Below are 13,403 nucleotides of genomic sequence, written 5' to 3' on the forward strand. Positions count from 1 at the left end.
AGGGTGACATTGGGGTATTAGTAGTATGGTATATAGCAGTACTCCCCTGTAGGGTGACATTGGGGTATTAGTAGTAGGGTATATAGCAGTACTCCCCTGTAGGGTGACATTGGTGTATTAGTAGTAGAGTATATAGCAGTACACCCCTGTAGGGTGACATTGGGGTATTAGCAGTAGGGTATATAGCAGTACTCCCCTGTAGAGTGACACTGGGGTATTAGTAGTGGGGTATATAGTAGTACTCCCTTCTGTAGGGTGACATTGGGGTATTAGTAGTATGGTATATACTAGTACTCCCCTGTAGGGTGACATTGGGGTATTAGTAGTATGGTATATAGCAGTACTCCCCTGTAGGGTGACATTGGGGTATTAGTAGTAGGGTATATAGCAGTACTCCCCTATAGGGTGACATTGGGGTATTAGTAGTAGGGTATATAGCAGTACTCCCTTGTAGGGTGACTTTGGGGTATTAGTAGTAGGGTATATAGCAGTACTCCCCTGTAGGGTGACATTGGGGTATTAGTAGTAGGGTATATAGCAGTACTCCCCTGTAGGGTGACATTGGGGTATTAGTAGTATGGTATATAGCAGTACTCCCCTGTAGGGTGACATTGGGGTATTAGTAGTAGGGTATATAGCAGTACTCCCCTGTAGGGTGACATTGGGGTATTAGTAGTATGGTATATAGCAGTACTCCCCTGTAGGGTGACATTGGGGTATTAGTAGTAGGGTATATAGCAGTACTCTTACCTGTAGAGTGACTCTGACAAATGGTCGGGGTGATTTGCTCTCTGTATCAGAGAGGATCTGGGATCTGGTCTGTAGATGATCTTCTCTCCTGGTGACCAGATCCTGCAGATTCTTCTCCCGCAGAGGTTCTCTCCAGGGTTTGGCGTTTGTCATTTGCTCGAACCAGACTTGTCCAGGACCGCGCTGAGGTCTCATCTTATTCTCCTTCCGACTGTCAGATTGCACATCGTCTGCTGGTACAAACCAGCTCAGCGCTGAAATGTGCGGTGACAGAGTAACAAGCACCAATCAGAGCATGCAACATGTATGTAGACAAATCCTCAATCACATCTGTGCACGGTTATATGCATGGACAGGGCACTTACGAGTAAAGTACAAGGTGTTTTGTTTATAAAAGGCCTTGACAATAGTTCTTGAGACACTTTTGCATAGAAAGTCATATGGTAATTGTCCTAGCTCCAGCAGGGAATATGTGACAAGTGGCAGGCTTTTGGTGGGCAAACATTTTCTTTGAGATACAAACTGAGGTTTGAAAAGACTGTTTGTGCTTTCAGCATCTCCTGTTGTGTGATAAGCCAACACTGGGTTTGCATGAAGGTGTGAAAGCGACATGAACATGTTAATCAGATTGTGTTTTACGAATGCAAACTAGTGGGTTTCCTGTAACAACAGTTTGATGTAAGATTTCCTAGGCTGCATTATGTAAGATGCAGATTTATGTTTAAATTACAAGAACTTTGTCTGTGTGTGACAGGAAGGAGGAAATTGCTTTTTTTGCAGTTATATCCTTTTAAAATGTAACTTATTTATTTATATTTTGTAAGATATCCTGATTGGATGGAAAGGACTCAGGGGGGAACTACCCCCTGAGATGCATTGTGGTTTTACTGTATAAAAAGAGGAGGCCTGTGAGCTCCAAGTGTATTCTACCATTTTGATTCTGCTGTAACATCTTGCTGTATTGCTGAAGTTCTTTTCAGAACTATTTGGGCAAATAAAGATCTTCTGCCTCCAGAAGATTGCTTCATCTTGTGACTTGCAGGGCTAGGCGAAACCTAGCTCCGTTTTCTGGCTGTCCAGGGGGTACCCAGCGTCTCCAAGCTCCGCATTCCGCCAGCACTCTGGCTTTATCCTGTCATCCCCCCAGATCACTCTGGCTCTAGCCTGTCTTCCCCCCAGAGCACCCTGGCTCTAGCCTGTCATCCCCCCCAGAGCACCCTGGCTCTAGCCTGTCATCCCCCCCAGAGCACTCTGGCTCTAGCCTGTCATCCCCCCCACTGTCATCCCCCCCAGAGCACTCTGGCTCTAGCCTGTCATCCCCCCCAGAGCACTCTGGCTCTAGCCTGTCATCCCCCCCAGAGCACTCTGGCTCTAGCCTGTCATCCCCCCCAGAGCACTCTGGCTCTAGCCTGTCATCCCCCCCAGAGCACTCTGGCTCTAGCCTGTCATCCTCCCCACATCACTCTGGATCTAGCCTGTCATCCTCCCCACAGCACTCTGGCTCTAGCCTGTCATCCTCCCCACAGCTGTCGGGCTTTAGCCTGTCATCCTCCCCACAGCACTCTGGATCTAGCCTGTCATCCTCCCCACAGCACTCTGGCTCTAGCCTGTCATCCTCCCCACAGCACTCTGGCTCTAGCCTGTCATCCTCCCCACAGCACTCTGGCTCTAGCCTGTCATCCTCCCCACAGCACTCTGGATCTAGCCTGTCATCCTCCCCATAGCACTCTGGCTCTAGCCTGTCATCCTCCCCACAGCACTCTGGATCTAGCCTGTCATCCTCCCCACAGCACTCTGGATCTAGCCTGTCATCCTCCCCATAGCACTCTGGCTCTAGCCTGTCATCCTCCCCACAGCACTCTGGCTCTAGCCTGTCTTTCCCCCCAGAGCACTCTGGTTTTAACCTGTCATCCCCCCTATAGCATTCTGGCTCTAGCCTGCCATCCCCCCTATAGCACTCTGGCTCTAGCCTGTCATTCCCCCACAGCACTCTGGTTTTAGCCTGTTGTCCCCCCTACAGCACTCTGGCTCTAGCCTGTAATCCCCTCTTAGCATTCCCACCTCTGATCCATAATGGACAGTACCAGGTGTCTATGACATACTGCAATATGTCAGCACCGTCGCATCGTGGGAGCACCAGGGTTTCGGGCACACACCTGAATGTGTAGTCATCGCTGTAGTATCACAACCCGGTGCCTGCGGGACAGACACTCCATCATATCAAGGTTTCAGCATGCAGAACGGGAACATGGTCTAGTGGCATTTCCATGGTAACCGGAAATGTATCCAACATAGATGTAAGTGTCCTTTAGTGTAGATACTACAGTGCAGGAGAACGTGGAATATGAGTCCACCTATGGTGTCGTGTGATCACCCACCGCCCACAGTCCCACAATACACAATGCCAGGAGCCACTCTCCGATCAGACCAACCTTGCCGGATAGGCTGCTTCCTCTTTGACCCACCGAGGCTGGGGCTGCCGTGTGCCAGGGTTACAGCCTCCTCACCTCTCGGGGTCGGGAATGTCGTCCCAACATCTCTGGTGTTTTTCCTGGTAGCGCTGGTCACAATTTCCAGCTCACCTGGAAGATGATTGGTTACGGAGTATTAATATATGGAAATGGGCGATGGCCAGAAAACCAGTAATAGCCAAGGGCTACTACCAGGTACTTACTGAACCCTAGTGAGCACATGAGTGGCCACATGGAGGCTAGATTAGGACTGTGGGACACCAATGACTGGACATGTTCAGCTATTCAGAGCAGTCTTGTATTAAAAAAGATAACCTACCTGCCTGGATGCCTTTGTTGTGCACCTTACTGCCCCTCTTGTGTTTGAGAGCTGCACTCGGTTCCCACGAGATGTCAGAGAAGGCCAAGTCCTTAATGGGAGAAAGAGAGAAAGTCACAGAGTGATCCCACCGCTCGCTGGTCACCGAGGACACAGAACCACATAGTCTGAGATTGGTGGCACCTAGTGAAGTTCCCATACTTCCTAATCTAACCGTATGACATGCACAAGGCAAATGCACAGAGGACCCAGACAGATCCCCTTGTTGCAGAAAAACCAGCTGGAATTATTCCTACCTTTTTAGGACTTTTCTGGAGCTCACTGATCCCCATTCCAGACTGCTGCCGGTGAGAAGACCCTCGGCTTGGTTTCTTGGAGATTTCTGAAGGTTTTTTCTTTTGAAGGTCTATGGTGCTGTAGAGACGGGAGAGCTTTGAGGACGGACGGACTCTCTCTGGGCCGAAAGCATTGATGAGTCGGACCGTGTCAATGGTGGACATGGAACCGCTGGAGCCTGTCCTGATCGTGACTTCACTGCTGGTTTGCGTGGCAGCTTCTGACTCTGTGCTGGCGCTCTCAGTTACTGTGCTTCTTTTCTCGGAGGGCAGGTCTGAATACAGCGACCCGCTACTAGAAACATTGCCATATGGTTTATTTTGTGAACACAGGCTCCCTGAGCTATCAGAGGTTTCCATTTCATACGGAGTCCCACCAACTTTCTGAGACTTCAATGCTGATTTCTTCCTGTACCGTTGGTCTCTTTTGGTTTCACTGCCTTCTTCTATTTCGTTGTCTGTCAAGATTTGAGGACTTTTCTTGACATCTTTAGGAGACAGCAGTGAGTTTGGGGCAGAGTTTTGTAGGAGCCTTGCAAGTCGGTCAAGACGCTCCACCAGTGATATTTCCAGCTTGTTGGTTGAGTCCGACAGCTGACTTTTGCTCCTTTGTGTAAAGCGCGCCCAGAGCTCATCCAGGCTCTGGCTGGAGACAATACTCTGACTTCGTATCGACTCAGTTTTTTGGAACCTGCCTTCAACATTATTGTCACGACTACTGGAGGACCTGGGGTCGCCACGAACTGCGTGTTTTCCACTCAGGCTTAGGTTGGAGTCCCGGCTGCTGGTGGGTGAGTAGCTCTGGCTCCCTGGTGTGTCTGTGTTCTTGAGACTTCTTCCATGAACATCGGTAACCTCAAAACTAGGCACCGTGTAACCAGTTTTCTTTGTCTGGGTCAACCCAGAAGGCATGTCCAAGGAATCGTATTTCAGTGGTTGCTCTTCTGTACGATCAACATCAGGCCGTAAAGGGAAGAACTCACTGTCTCCAAAGGATGAGTGTAGATGGTAATTTTCTCTCCGATGATCCAACCTCTGTGTCAGCTCCGATTCAGGGTGGGAGACTCCGAGCTGTAGTGTGCCATAGGATGCATTACCGTAGCCCCCAAGCTCATTCTTTGGCTCGGAGTCTGGCGTGGGTGTCTGTTTTTGTTGAGACAGATTGTTGGATAATCCCAGGCCATCACGAAAACCTTTTGAAATATAAGTAATATATATGGAACAGTTAGTACTAACCGGTACACAATGGACCCGATTCAGATGTGGTTGCATTTCCAATGCTGTGGCGTTCCTTTTCCGTAATGGAACGGAGAGGCAACACAAGCGTAGCAGCTGCCCACAAGCCTTCGCAACACGCTCAGCAACGGTGTACTCCGTTGCAACTGCGAGGCAGATGCAAGGAACATCGACACCTTGAGTGCCTCCATGTCGCGCAGAACGCCCGCAGGAGTGGCAACGCTGGCTCCATGTTTTAGGTGTACAAGACCACAGTCGCACACTGAGACGCCTCGAAAACGGTCACGACGAGCTTGCGTCTTTCCAGACACTTCCCGTTACCTCCCCCAATCGGCCTCTTCCTGTCAATAACTCTGCGACTGCGAGCGGCATCGCAAAGGTAATGTGGCACGTGTGCACTGCGGCCGCAACGCATGCGTGGTCTACCAATAATCGCCCAGTTGTGACACCATCGAAGTTGCAACCGCATCTGAATGAGGCCCAATGTGCTGCTAGTTATCTTTCCACCACACACAAGTGAGATGAATGTAACCGGAGAGCAGCAAGTTAGGTTGTGACGTGGGACTACGCACCTGTAGGGGATCTCCGCTGTTCTGGAATCTTCTCCCAGGCTATTTTAGGGAGAGGGTCCTTACTGTAGATGCCCTCTGTGTGCCTCGGGAGCGAGTGATCGGATAACTTTTCTGAGGCGGAGCCCAAAACTTCCACTGGAAACTTTGGTGAAATGGCGTCATTGGAGCCTGTGAGTATTGGGACAGTTCTGATCAGTGTCTGCTCATCGCCCAACGTCTCCACGGGCCTAATTCAGACCTGATCGCAGCAGCAAATCTGTTAGCAGATGAGCAAAACCATGGGGGGTAATTCCAAGTTGATCGCAGCAGGACATTTTTTTAGCAGTTGGGCAAAACCATGTGCACTGCAGTGAGGGCAGATATAACATGTGCAGAGAGAGTTAGATTTGGGTGTGGTGTGTTCAATCTGCAATCTAAATTGCAGTGTAAAAATAAAGCAGCCAGTATTTACCCTGCACAGAAACAAAATAACCCACCCAAATCTAACTCTCTCTGCACATGTTATATCTGTCCCCCCCCCTGCAGTGCACATGGTTTTGCCCAATTCCTAACAAACTTGCTGCTGCGATCAACTCAGAATTACCCCCCATGCAGGTGGGGTAGATGTAACATGTGCAGAGAGAGTTAGATTTGGGTGGGTTATATTGTTTCTGTGCAGCTTTATTCTTACACTGCAATTTAGATTTCAGTTTGAACACACCCCACCCAGATCTAACTCTCTCTGCACATGTTATATCTGTCCCCCCACCTGCAATGCACATGGTTTTACCCATCTGCTAACAAATTTGCTGCTGCGATCAGGTCTGAATTAGGCCCCATGTCTGTAGCGCATGTACACTAAGTGTGACCCCAACATCATGGATAATTACTGCGCGGGAAAATCAGCTTAATTCCCTCGTGTGCTCGCACCTGCTGATGGCGGGCAAATGTGTATTTACATGATCCATTTTACTCTGGGAAGGTCAGACGTCCGGACATAACATGCAGCAAACGCCCCCTTACAAATAAAACTTCTGAAAAATATATGGTGTCAAAAAAATCACATAAAGAAATATAGATTATCCCAAGTCACTTCCCCTATACAGCACCTTGACAGTGAGTAGAGGTACAAGGATAATTGTCTTGGATGGCTTTGTGCGGAGTCCTTGCAGCTGATAGAATACTCTGTGCTGTGTATTCTTCCTGCACACAGCTGGTTTAGTAATTGTGAGGCCGCTGACGGCGAGGCTTGACTGACATGCATCCTCTATCACAGTGGTTCTCAAACTCGGTCCTCAGGACCCCGCACGGTTCACGTTTTCCATGTCACCCAGCAGGTGCACTGTGTATCACCAACTGCCACATTTTAAAAATCTACAGGTGACCTACAAAACATGAACCGTGTGGGGTCCTGAGGACCGAGTCTGAGAACCTGTGCTCTATCATATGACTGCGGTTAGAACGGGAACTTCTGGTAATTCCAGACACTTTATTGCATATATGGAAAACATCCCACAAAGCAGCCCAAAAACGAAGCCCCTTGCAGGCTTGCTACGCTGGTCACGCAGTGGGCTTGGTGGCTCGCCACAGTTTCTATATCCTCTCTATGGGAGTCATGGACACCCACGAGTGGGAATAGAACCTGTGTGTCGAAATTCCGACTGCCGGCATCCTGATCGCTTGGGATTCTGGCGTCGGCACGGTGACCGCCAGGATCCCGAGTGGCGGTCACATGACCACATCCTCTTGCCCAGTACTCAGCCGCACAACTGCCTTATAAATATACAATACTAATACCCCGATATTAGGTGAAAACCGTTTGCGGCAACAGAAATGCAGGTTGCAAATTTACGTTTGATTAACAAGAGAGGCCGCAGACGCAGCGCAGATCTCAGACGGCTGTTACCGGGGGTTACGCAGCGCAGATCTCAGGCGGCTGTTACCGGGGGTTATGCAGCGCAGATCTCAGGCGGCTGTTACCGGGGGTTATGATAGCTATTTGCTAGTAAGTATTAGGGTCTGTGTGTGATTTGACCATTGGACCTTACAGAGAAAGGGTGGACTCCAGAAAACATGGCAGGCAGCGACAATTACAGCGACATGATCTAGAACACAGGAGTTCAGGTTACCTTACCTGGATGGGAACTCTCGATGGTGCTGACAGGGGACATCCTGTACCCCATCTCCATGCAGGGGACATAGAACAGTTCTGGGCTTCCTGGGGGCTTGTATGGCAGCAGCACAGGCTGATCTGTATGGGGGGCATAAAACACATACAGTGATAAATATGCAGAGGTTCCGCGTGACAGCCACAATGTGACCTGGCTACAGAAGATCACTCACCCTCCCATGTTGAGGACAGAACCCTGGCCCCCCATTCGGCCATTACTCTGTGCTGCTGCCCGTGTACTGTATAACGGGAATCTCTTACATCACAGAGTTACACAGCAGAACGCCTCTGTGACGTCACAAGCACGTTATACCGTATCCCCCCCATTAACCAGTAGCACACAGACACTAGCTCACCCGTAGCCCGGCAGAGGCCGGAGAGTGCAGGACGGGACGGCGGCTGTATCTCCGGAGTCCTCTTGTCCTTTGTGAGTGAAGAAGTGGTGTCTTCATGCTGTGTGCCGTCAATGAAGATCTCCGCTGAGAAGGAAGTTCTCTCTGGGCTTTCCGTCGTTATCTGTGTCGCAGCATCGGATAGCGGCCAGCGCCGCCTGTCTGATTGCGTTAACATCTCTGGAATATTCTCTTTGCCCAGCACTTGGACCGTGTCCTCACTGATGGCTGTAGTCCCTCCACTCATTGTTGCGGCAGGAGAATGTAGAAAATAGGGGCTGCTGGCTGGTACGCTCTCGTTTCTGGACAGATTGGACGGGGGTAATGTAGATGTTTTGGGATTTGCTCTGAGCCTGGAATCTGGTGCGTCATTAGCAACATCTGATCCCACCAATGCATCAGGGACTCCCAAGTCCTCTTTTGGAGATATTGTCACGTGGATGCAGGATAGGGCTTTCATAGTTGGAGGAGATACGAGGGCTGGCCCGGTGAGTAACTTGTGAGAAGACGACAGATATATCCCACTGGTCTGTGTTTTTTCTGCACTAAATTGCTCACTGTAGGACATTGACTGGTCAGCATCAGGTCCCTGTATTTGGTGATGTCGGCTACTGGCTACAGGACCTCCTGGTAGTAATGTATCATGGCTAAGGTTAGCATTTTCTGTGCCATGAGGTAGAAGGCTATTGGATCTCTCACTAGTTGGAAGAGAATTGTACTGAGGTGGTAAGATGTCCGAGGAAAATTCTCTGTCCTCAGCCCAGGCTGGGACAGAGACCTGGTCACCTTTCTCCGAGTGCCTATCTTCTGTAGGGACAGCCGCGGGCAGCTGGTATGGAACCTCATCTATACCAGGCAAGTGAGAGATGGAAACATCTTGTGCAAGAATGGAACGATGGTCGTCCGTTGACCTTAAAGCCACATGAGGTTGTGTGCGTTGGAAATCCAGGTCAATAGTTGATTTATCGAAGACCACAATCTGTGACCACTCAGAATCAGCAGCTTTAGGGCTGGGAGATATGGATCGGGGTGAGGAACGGCTGGGCGATATGGAACGGGATGAGGAACGTTTGCGTGATGAAAACGTGATAGAAGCAATTGGCTTTTTAGCGTCATCGCCGAGTATTACCGGCAGCACAGACTGAGTGTCCACTCCCCGAGATGCTCCCCCTGTTTGTCCCGGAGTGTGAAGCTCGGTCATCAGACCTTCATGGTAGGAAGCAGGGATCATCAGATCTTTACCAATCTCTAAAGCTGTGGCGTCACCCCGGACATTGTCGCCGCTGGAGGGTGGAAATAGCTGAACTGAGCGGTTCTCTAGTGAATCCTGGGAGCTAGTGACATGTAGGTGGCCATGGGCAGGCGACGGGGTCAGCTGTAACCTGAAGCTGGGTGTGTCCCTCATAGGAGCCAGGTCACTTGCGCCAACACGTGAGTGATCACCATCCTGTAAATGATATAGTCACATATAAATCAATGTACTAATTCTCCATATACATGTAATGTACAATTATCCAGGTCACAAAGCAACGAACATGTAAGTAGTAATAGACTGCCTCCCATGTTACTGCTCTGCGCAGCCCTCCTGCCTTCTCGCACGTCTGGTCTATCTTCCAGATTATTACAGGCTGTCTGACTATACTGACACGATGCTCTGTCCAGCAGTGGAATACCGCATCCCCCCACCAGTATACCAGCCCATCCCCTCACCACGGTGCCAGACCATCCCCCCACCAGTATACCAGCCCATCCCCTCACCACGGTGCCAGACCATCCCCCCACCAGTATACCAGCCCATCCCCTCACCACAGTGCCAGACCATCCCCTTTAGCAGTGCTCCACCCACTAGTATGCCAGCCCATCCCCCCACCACGGTGCCAGACCATCCCCTTTAGCAGTGCTCCACCCACTAGTATGCCAGACCATCCCCCATCAGGGCACCACATCCCCTCCCCCAGTGTGCCAGTTCATTTCCCCAGCAGTGTGCCACCCACCAGCATGCCAAACTATCCCATCAGGACGCCATACCACGCCCTCCCGACACCAGCCCATCCCCAGTACCCCAGCCCATCCTGCCACCATGGCGCAGACCATCCCTCCAGCAGTGTGCCACCCACCAGTATGCCAGCCCATACCCCTATCAGGGAGCCAAACAACGCTCCTTCAGTTTGCCAGCCAATTCCCCCATCAGGGTGCCATACCACTCCCCCCATTCAGAGCGAAAGCCCATCCCCCTGACTAGTGTGCAACCCACCCACTAGATGCAGTGTAAGTTAGGTAAGTACTGACATGAGATGTAGTGTTAGTAAGGTTAGAGGTTAGGTTGGTGAGGAGCTTGACCACAGAAACAGGTTAGCGCCACTTCCTGTGACCACAGACAGGGGAGCGCCACTTTCCGTGACCACAGACAGGGGAGCGCCACTTCCTGCGACCACAGACAGGGGAGCGCCACTTTCCCTGACCACAGAGGGGGATGCACCACTTCCTGTGATCACAGCGAGGGACCCACCACTTCCTGTGATTAGAGAGGGCCGCACCACTTTCTGTGATCAGAGAGAGGGATGCACCACTTCCTGTGATCACGGATGGGGTTGGGGGGGGAGGGGGCACCACTAACCCCTGTGATCAAAGGGAGGGACTCACCACTTCCTGTGACCACAGAAAGGGGCCCAACACTTCCTGTTATCACAGAGAGGGACGCACCACTTCCTGTGATCACAGAGAGGGACGCACCACTTCCTGTGATCACAGACAGGGACGCACCACTTCCTGTGATCACAGACAGTGACGCACCACTTCCTGTGATCACAGACAGGGACGCACCACTTCCTGTGATCACAGACAGGGACGCACCACTTCCTGTGATCACAGACAGGGACGCACCACTTCCTGTGATCACAGACAGGGACGCACCACTTCCTGTGATCACAGACAGGGACGCACCACTTCCTGTGATCACAGACAGGGACGCACCACTTCCTGTGATCACAGACAGGGACGCACCACTTCCTGTGATCACAGACAGGGACGCACCACTTCCTGTGATCACAGACAGGGACGCACCACTTCCTGTGATCACAGACAGGGACGCACCACTTTCTGTGATCACAGACAGGGACGCACCACTTTCTGTGATCACAGACAGGGACGCACCACTTCCTCTGACCGGCCAAGCAGATGCCTGTTTTCTGTATTCATTATTAATGCTAAGGTGAAGGAAGACATCACACATAATAAGTATTATAACGCCTTTGCTAAATGAGATCCAGTTATCTCCCGGTATGTACTAACCCGATATCACATTTATACACACATTACTATCTTATCTGAGGCCTCACTTACCCCAACAAGTAACTGCATCTCTATAGAATAATTAGCAATATTGCTTCCCCCGTCCACTGCAGACAACAGAAGCCAAATCATGCGCCTTTAGGAAGGCATTCTTCTTGGAAACGATACAGGGCAAAAAGTATCAATGGCAAAGAGCAGCATGTCAGTTTGCCAACACACTCCTGACCACTTTCCTATGTATGATTATCTGCAGCCTTTAAACAGGATTTTGATACCTACCGGTAAATCCTTTTCTCCTAGTCCGTAGAGGATGCTGGGGTCACCTTTAGAACCATGGGGTATAGACGGGATCCGCAGGAGACATGGGCACTTTAAGACTTTTCAATGGGTGTGAACTGGCTCCTCCCTCTATGCCCCTCCTCCAGACCTCAGTTATAGGAACTGTGCCCAGGGAGACGGACATTTCGAGGAAAGGATTTACTTTAATACTAGTGGTGATATTCATACCAGCTCACACCTCAACCATGCCGCACAACATGGCATTCAACATAACACACGCCAACAGGCATGAACCAATTGCAGCAACATGCTGAAACTAAGATAACACAACTTGTGTAACTCTAATAACTAAACTGCAGGTAAAGTACGCCCTGGGACAGGCGCCTAGCATCCTCCACGGACTAGGAGAAAAGGATTTACCGGTAGGTATCAAAATCCTGTTTTCTCATACGTCCTAGAGGATGCTGGGGTCCACTTCATGACCATGGGGTTTATACCAAAGCTCCAGTACGGGAGGGAGAGTGCGGATGACCCTGCAGCACCGATTGACCGAACTTGAGGTCTTCATCGGCCAAGGTGTCAAACTTGTAGAATTTTGCAAATGTGTTTGACCCTGACCAAGTAGCTGCTCTGCAAAGTTGCAATGCCGAGACCCCCCGGGCAGCCGCCCAGGATGAGGCCACCTTCCTAGTGGAATGGGCCTTCACCGACGTCGGTAACGGCAATCTAGCCGTAGTATGAGCGTGCTGAATCGTACCTCTGATCCAATGCGCAATAGTCTGCTTGGAAGCAGGACACCCAATCTTGTTGGGAGCATACAGGACAAAGACTCTGTTTTCTGTATTCGAGCTGTTCTAGCGACATAAATCTTCAAAGCCCTAACCACATCTAGAGACTTTGACTCAGTGAACGTGTCAGTAACTACTGGTACCACAATAGGTTGGTTTATGTGGAAAGATGAAACCACCTTCGGAAGAAAATGTTGGCGAGTTCTCAACTCCGCCCTATCTTCATGGAAGATCAGGTAAGGGCTCTTGTGAGACAAGGCCCCCAATTCAGACACCCGCCGTGCGGATGCCAATGCCAAAAACATCACCACTTTCCAAGTGAGAAACTTCAACTCTATCTCTTGTAGAGGCTCAAACCAATCCGATTGAAGGAACTGCAACACCACATTAAGGTCCCATGGTGCCACTGGAGGCACAAATGGAGGCTGGATGTGCAGAACCCCTTTCACGAAGGTCTGAACCTCTGGTAGAGAGGCCAATTGTTTTTGGAAGAACACTGACAAGGCCGAAATCTGGACCTTGATTGACCCCAATCGGAAGCCCGCCTCCACACCAGCCTGCAGAAAATGGAGAAAACGTCCCAACTGAAACTCTTCCGTAGGAGCCTTCTTGTATTCACACCAAGACACATTTTCTCAAAATACGGTGGTAATGTTTCGACGTTACTCCTTTCCTGGCCTGAATAAGGGTGGGGATGACTTCCTTGGGAATACCCTTTCGAGTTAGGATCCGGCACTCAACAGCCATGCCGCCAAACGTAGCCGCGGTAAGTCTTGATACACGCACGGCCCCTGCTGCAGCAGGTCCTCGCGAAGAGGAAG

General features: G+C 50.4%; 1 protein-coding gene across 3 annotated transcripts in view; it reads right to left on the reverse strand.

The window, feature by feature from the left end:
* Positions 1-13,403, reverse strand: part of ALMS1 (ALMS1 centrosome and basal body associated protein) — a 108,533-nt gene that overhangs the window by 50,017 nt on the left and 45,113 nt on the right. Inside the window, exons 8-14 of one of the 3 annotated variants that reach the window (XM_063925375.1) lie at positions 8,189-9,671; positions 7,797-7,913; positions 5,684-5,851; positions 3,837-5,068; positions 3,541-3,631; positions 3,183-3,332; positions 751-1,004 (exon numbers count right to left, since the gene is read on the reverse strand). In XM_063925375.1, coding sequence (XP_063781445.1) covers positions 751-1,004; positions 3,183-3,332; positions 3,541-3,631; positions 3,837-5,068; positions 5,684-5,851; positions 7,797-7,913; positions 8,189-9,671 — 3,495 coding nt within the window. The remainder of the gene's footprint in view (positions 1-750; positions 1,005-3,182; positions 3,333-3,540; positions 3,632-3,836; positions 5,069-5,683; positions 5,852-7,796; positions 7,914-8,188; positions 9,672-13,403) is intronic. The other 2 variants (XM_063925378.1, XM_063925377.1) reach the window with 2 other exon arrangements.

Source organism: Pseudophryne corroboree, chromosome 1 (genome assembly GCF_028390025.1).
Source record: "Pseudophryne corroboree isolate aPseCor3 chromosome 1, aPseCor3.hap2, whole genome shotgun sequence".
Classification (NCBI taxonomy): domain Eukaryota; kingdom Metazoa; phylum Chordata; class Amphibia; order Anura; family Myobatrachidae; genus Pseudophryne; species Pseudophryne corroboree.